The following is a 6,381-nucleotide window of genomic DNA, read 5'->3' as shown; positions in this document are numbered from 1 at the left end:
ATCATTCCAGGTCTGATGCTCCACTGGGTCATTAGGATGAGAGACCCATGCAGAAGCCAGAACAGTTACAAGTTACAGATAAATTATGCTGTAAAAAATGATATTTATAATATATGATTTGGGTAAGAATTACACGACCAAGATGTTTCCCTGAATATCAGCACGATTGCATTGTGCCACTGATTTTATACAACAGTAGTTTGATAAGAAGTTAAAATTAAGAGACTTACATTTTAGACACAATTTTGACTGTTTTGGCTCAATTTCGCGGACGAAAATCATTCCAATCGGAGCCACAGCGAAACTGTTGCAAGTCTCCAAGCAACACAGCAGCATTTCGTTACTGAACGAATCCACTCTTTTGAACGAATCGAGTGAGTCAATGATTCAGTGGCCCATTCATAAAGACATTTGTGAATGAATCAGCCGTTTGAATGAATCAGTTGAATGAATGACTCGCTCATTAAAACAGTCATTTGTCGCCACCTACTGCTGGTTTGATTTCATATTTAAAAGCATTGTTGCATTTTCCCCAACATTTCTTATTTGTATGTTCAAAAAAACAAACAAAATATTAATCTGATAAAATTATTTATGCATCTGAAATTTTGTGGTGTAAACGCATTTATGGTAAATGTTTGTGTTTTTCAGGCTTTGCCATATGTGGCTCTCCTCATCGTTATGCTGTTCTTTATCTATGCCGTCATCGGCATGCAGGTAAAACACACCCACAATGAGTGCGATACATTCAGCGTTGTGCTAAATGATAACCTACCTGTTCTCTTTCAGGTGTTTGGCAAAATCGCACTATTAGACGGTACCATGATCAACCGTAACAACAACTTCCAGACGTTTCCTCAAGCTGTTCTACTGCTGTTCAGGTAGGAAGTGTGAACGCTTTGCTGTACGAGTTTCTGAGCATGTTTGTAAAGACATATACCTGTCCTCAGGTGTGCCACAGGCGAGGGCTGGCAGGAGATCATGTTGGGCTGTTTGTACGGTCAACGTTGTGACCCCAAGTCAGAATACCTACCTGGAGAGGAGTACACCTGCGGCTCTGGATTCGCTATTCTCTACTTCATGAGTTTTTACATGCTCTGTGCTTTTCTTGTGAGTATTCACTCTCGCTCAAACATGCATAGACGCACACATCAACTTGCACGTTCTCCAGTTGGGAAGACATCATTTTGATGCCAGATGCATTCATACTTTGGTCGGAGCAATGAAATTTGACAAGATTTTTGAACTCTACATGTACAAAATAAGGAATAAAGAATGCACATTGGGTGTGTTTTTGCTTGCACAATATTATGGAATTTCGTACATGCAACTTACAAGTTTACTGTCAATATAAATGCTGTATCCATTGTATCCACCATACATCTCGCTCACATGCAACTCAGAAACTCTGGGTTTGAAGAAAATTCCACTTGAAATTATGACTTTGTGGTGGCATTCTTATGCGTTCAACTCATAAATATGATCAACGTGCCATATGTGGTCTTTTGCAGATCATTAATTTGTTTGTTGCTGTGATCATGGACAACTTTGACTATCTGACCCGTGATTGGTCGATACTCGGTCCGCATCATTTAGACGAGTTCAAGAAGATCTGGGCTGAATATGACCCCGAGGCAACGTAAGCCAAATAACATCCATAATTGGACACTTTTCAACAGGATATTAAATTTGGACTTGATTTATATCTATCAGGAATTGATTGAATAGTAAAAAAGTGTCTCTTTATAAGAGTGATTAAAAAATAAAAGGGATTGGTAATGTAATCCAATAAAGATAACTAATATTATTGCATTTAACAATTATGTGCAAAGATGGTATCTCACTATAAGACCAGGAATGTGTATTCAAAATTTAAAAATGGTCCATTTTGATTGCAGGTTGATTTTAAACGAGATGCATCTGATTATCTGTGTTATTCTGATGTTGTTCTGTAGGGGGCGCATTAAACACCTGGATGTCGTGACGCTGCTGAGGAGAATCCAGCCACCGCTTGGGTTTGGAAAGTTTTGCCCCCATCGTGTTGCCTGCAAAGTGAGACACATTTAACACGCAAACACATTCATATGCACATACCAGTATAATCATTCATTCTCGGTGTTACCGTGCTGGTTTCCAGAGACTGATTTCCATGAACATGCCTCTGAACAGCGATGGAACCGTGACGTTTAATGCCACGCTGTTCGCTCTGGTCAGAACTGCACTGAAAATTAAAACCGAAGGTTTGAGGCGTTATTTACGTCAAAATTTAATGTTTAATTAAATTCGATTGGCACTTTTTTGTAATTATTTGTGAAATTTACTAGCAATTTCTGAGTGAAAATTGTAAGCTGGCGCAGATCTGAAATACGTTTATGAAAATGATGTTCATACTCACCCATTAAAGCATAAATTCTCTGAATTTTCATCCGTCAGGTAATTTCGAGCAGGCCAACGAAGAGCTACGTGCGATTATTAAGAAGATCTGGAAACGCACCAGTATGAAACTGCTTGACCAGGTCATTCCACCAATCGGAGGTAATGCGGTAACACCAATAAAGCGGACGATACCGAATAATAAACTGCAATAATATTAGCATTATTAAATGTTTCCTAAATGACAGACGATGAGGTAACAGTGGGGAAGTTTTACGCCACGTTCCTGATCCAGGACCACTTCAGGAAGTTCATGAAGCGCCAGGAGGAATATTACGGATACCGGCCCAACAAGAAAAACAAGAACACCACAGAGATTCAGGTCACACGTCTCTTCATCTCCGCATGCGTTTCATGCGACAATCAGAATCGCTGCGCGATTAATCGAATGTGATTTCGAATCGAAAGCCGGTTCTGTGATTAGTAGTAAATCTCAATCACGTGCTTTCAGATGGAGCAGCATTTACTACACAGAGCCGTAGTTCACTGACAAGCTACGCAAAAAAATATTTTTTTTTAAATCACAGACAATATAATCGCATGATTATGAAAACGAAGAAATCGTTCACGATTATGAAAGCTGTTTGCGTAGCTTCTCAGTGAAAATTATAATAATAAGAACTCAGATAAACCATATAATGTCGTAGTCCTGTGTTTATTAGTCACGCTGAATCAATGAAAGCATTTAAATCGTTTTTATTCAGCGAGCGCTATAGGGATTTCCTGGGTTTCTTCTGAGTTTCTCTGGCCTTCGGATGGAGATTTACTGCTGATCACAGAACCGTGCTTCACTGACAAGATTGCGATTTATCGTGCAGCCCTAGTCTCAATCTCTCATTCTCTCAGGCGGGTCTGAGGAGCATCGAGGAGGAGGCTGCGCCTGAGCTTCAGCGGGCCATTTCTGGAGATCTTCTGAACGACGAGGAGATGGACCGAGCCATGGACGAGGCCGGAGAGGAGGGGATCTACCGGGTGGGTTGAGAATAAAACAGATCAGAGATGATAAAATTAGGTAGAGAAAGATTAAAGGGGTCATATGATGCTGCTAAAAAGAACATTATTTTGTGTATTTGGTGTAATGAAATGTGTTTATGTGGTTTAAAGTTGAAAAAAAACACATTATTTTCCACATACTGTACATTATTGTTTCTCCTCTATGCTCCGCCTTTCTGAAACGCTCGATTTTTACAAAGCTCATCGATCTGAAAAGCGAGGTGTGCTGTGATTGGCCAGCTATCCAGTGCGTTGTGATTGGCTGAATACCTCAAGCGTGTGACAGAAATGTTACGCCCCTCACCATACTGTGATGATGCCCTGTCCGGCCGGAGCGACGAGACAAAAACATTAAAACCCATTATAAACTAGGCATTTGTTGCATGCATGGGGACATAATTACGGATTATAATGACTTATACTGTCTTTTTATGCATTGCATCGCGCCGCGTAAACATAAAACCATGTCTGCATTTGTGATCGGAGAAATGACGAACAGCAAGCGCTACTCTACACTGCTCAAAACTGGCGTTTGAATCGTCAGTGGCAAATCCTTTAAATATAAAAAATGTACTTACAGTCTGTGAGTCAGAACAGCCAGCATTGTAGTCTACTCTCCCAGGATCAGGACACAGTCCTCCGTAAAATGCGCTGCACACATCTGAATATTTGGTTTGAACTGTTCTGGAACAGTGTTGTAAATACAACTTAACCACTGATTTCTAGTCGTGTCCTCTTTTGGAAGACCAAACAAAGTAGTTTCGCTTTCGCAACAAAACACACAGCGTCTCCACGACATGGCGGCAACAGCGAGAATAAAAGTTACGCCTTCTTTCTTTGCGTGAACATTTGGGCGGCGTTATGCAAATCTTCCCACATAGTGATGTAGACATGTGGGGGCGTGTTAGAACGAGGCGTTTTAGGTAGGTGTGGCTGACTCTTAACTTTTATAAAGAATATCTCTTTGGATTTGAGACTTTAGTCTTTGCAACTTTACAGATCTTCTTTATGCACCAAGAGCTTGTAACACTCCAAAGAGAAAGGAAAACTTGAAATCGCATCATATGACCCCTTTAATACGTGCTGTACAGCTGTATCTCACCTCTCTCTTCTTCTGTTCAAAAGCGAGCAGGTGGCCTGTTTGGAAACCATGTGGATCGGTTCACGATGGAGAGAGGAACCCCGATGGCCACCCAAGGGACCAGCCAGCGCCCCCTACAGATCGCGGACAGCAGAGCGGAGGAGACGGAGGCCTCGGCTGCATATGTTCATTACCACGCCAACACCAACACCAACAATAACACAGCCAGACAGAGGTGAGAGCGAAGAAAAAACAATAACATAAAAATAACACTTGATGTTACATTTGACGGAAGAACTTTTTTGCAATTATGATGATGATTAACAAAAAGAAAAGCATTTTTTAAGAAGGTAAATAGGATACATTTTAAGTAATAAAAATAATGCTTTGGCAAATTATCACACTTGATAAATAAACTTTGTTGTAGAGATAAATGTGTATTAAGAAGGTAAATAACCCCATTTAACCTTCTTAATTTTTTATTTTATTTAGATTTGAGGTTGATTATAAATTAAAAACAACAATAAAAAAATCACGTTTGCAAGTTATTATATTTAATGAAACAATTTTTTTCTCTTATATTTGATTAAAACTCTTATATGTGATTAAATAATTTGTTTATTTGCAATTATGAAGATGACCGATACATTTGAAAGGTATTTTAATGGTAAACGGAGTAAATGAGAAATAATGTAAAAATAATAGACTTAGCAAAAGTTTACATTTTATAAACAAATTAGTTTCTCTTTCTTGTAATTAAAAATAACAAAATAATGCTTTAGCAAGAATTTATTTGTTTGCAGTGATGACGACGAAGATAACGGTGTATTAAGAATTATTATTTTAATTGCATGAATAAGGTTGATTATAAATTAAAAAACAAAAATATCACTTTTGCAAGTTATTACATTTAACGAAAGAAAATTTTTTCTTTGTAATCATGAGGAAGATTAAGATAAATATGTTTAGAAGGTAAATAGGGTTTATTTTGATTTCAGGCTGATTTTATCGTAACGTGACTTTAACGAAATTACATTTTAGCACGTTTTTACACTTAATAAAAGATGTTGTTTCTTTGCAATTATGACAAAGATAAATGTATATTAAGAAGGTGAATAGGCACCATTTTTTTTATTTAAATGAGAAACAACAAAAAAATAACGCCTTAACTAGTTATTACGTTTGCTGAAAGAATTTGATTCTTTGCAATCATGAAGAAGTCAAAAACAAATGCGTATTAAGAAGATAAAGGTTTTAAATGAAAAATAATGTAAAAAATAACATCATTAAATACTACAATCAATCAAAACTGCTCTCCGCAGCTTTAAAATCAACAAAAAAAATTGCATTCGTAACGCATTTTATGTCTGTAATCAGTCGTTTTTCAACTGGATATTAAAAGGGGGAAAAAAAATGTAGGGTGGGACGTGATGCTATCCAGAAGAAATAGTCTGGACGGTGGAAAGTGATGATTATGCATATCCTCTCATCTTCCAGCAGACGTGAGCTCCGTTTCCCATCATGCATCAGTGCATCCAGACAGCACGGTCCAGTGAGTGCAGCGGAGTTCCTCATCCAGGAGGCTCTGACCGCCGGAGGTTTGGAGAGTCTTGCCAGCGACTGGCGTTTCGTGTCCGTGACGAAGGCAGAGATGGCCGAGGCCCTTCACGTGGATCTCGCCGTGCTGGAGCGGAAATCAGCAGCCGTTCTTAACAAACGTAAAGGACAGTGTGTGTCCAGGAAGAGGGAGACGCTTGTGTCTCGTCCAGATAATACACACTGCCAGGTGTAACCATCATCAGAGGCGTCTGGTAGAGCGGAATTAATAGGGCTGGGTAAAAAACATCTCGATATTAATCGATTCTCATTTTTAC

At 38.8% G+C, this 6,381-nt stretch overlaps 1 protein-coding gene across 1 annotated transcript in view; it reads left to right on the top strand.

Moving 5' to 3' along the window:
• The window catches only part of LOC107578196 (voltage-dependent L-type calcium channel subunit alpha-1S-like), a gene marked incomplete at its 5' end in the record, with an annotated part of 8,307 nt that extends 1,932 nt beyond the window's left edge, over nucleotides 1–6,375 (top strand). The window contains 11 exons of the mRNA XM_016264177.1: nucleotides 652–717; nucleotides 790–881; nucleotides 951–1,110; nucleotides 1,512–1,639; nucleotides 1,956–2,052; nucleotides 2,138–2,240; nucleotides 2,434–2,535; nucleotides 2,622–2,755; nucleotides 3,280–3,405; nucleotides 4,552–4,742; nucleotides 6,005–6,375. Coding sequence (XP_016119663.1) covers nucleotides 652–717; nucleotides 790–881; nucleotides 951–1,110; nucleotides 1,512–1,639; nucleotides 1,956–2,052; nucleotides 2,138–2,240; nucleotides 2,434–2,535; nucleotides 2,622–2,755; nucleotides 3,280–3,405; nucleotides 4,552–4,742; nucleotides 6,005–6,299 — 1,494 coding nt within the window. The remainder of the gene's footprint in view (nucleotides 1–651; nucleotides 718–789; nucleotides 882–950; nucleotides 1,111–1,511; nucleotides 1,640–1,955; nucleotides 2,053–2,137; nucleotides 2,241–2,433; nucleotides 2,536–2,621; nucleotides 2,756–3,279; nucleotides 3,406–4,551; nucleotides 4,743–6,004) is intronic.
• Nucleotides 6,376–6,381: the final 6 nt, after the last annotated feature.

Source organism: Sinocyclocheilus grahami, unplaced genomic scaffold (genome assembly GCF_001515645.1).
Source record: "Sinocyclocheilus grahami isolate Dianchi unplaced genomic scaffold, SAMN03320097.WGS_v1.1 scaffold9281.1, whole genome shotgun sequence".
NCBI classification, from domain to species: Eukaryota; Metazoa; Chordata; class Actinopteri; order Cypriniformes; family Cyprinidae; genus Sinocyclocheilus; species Sinocyclocheilus grahami.
This window is presented reverse-complemented; position numbering and strand designations above follow the sequence as displayed.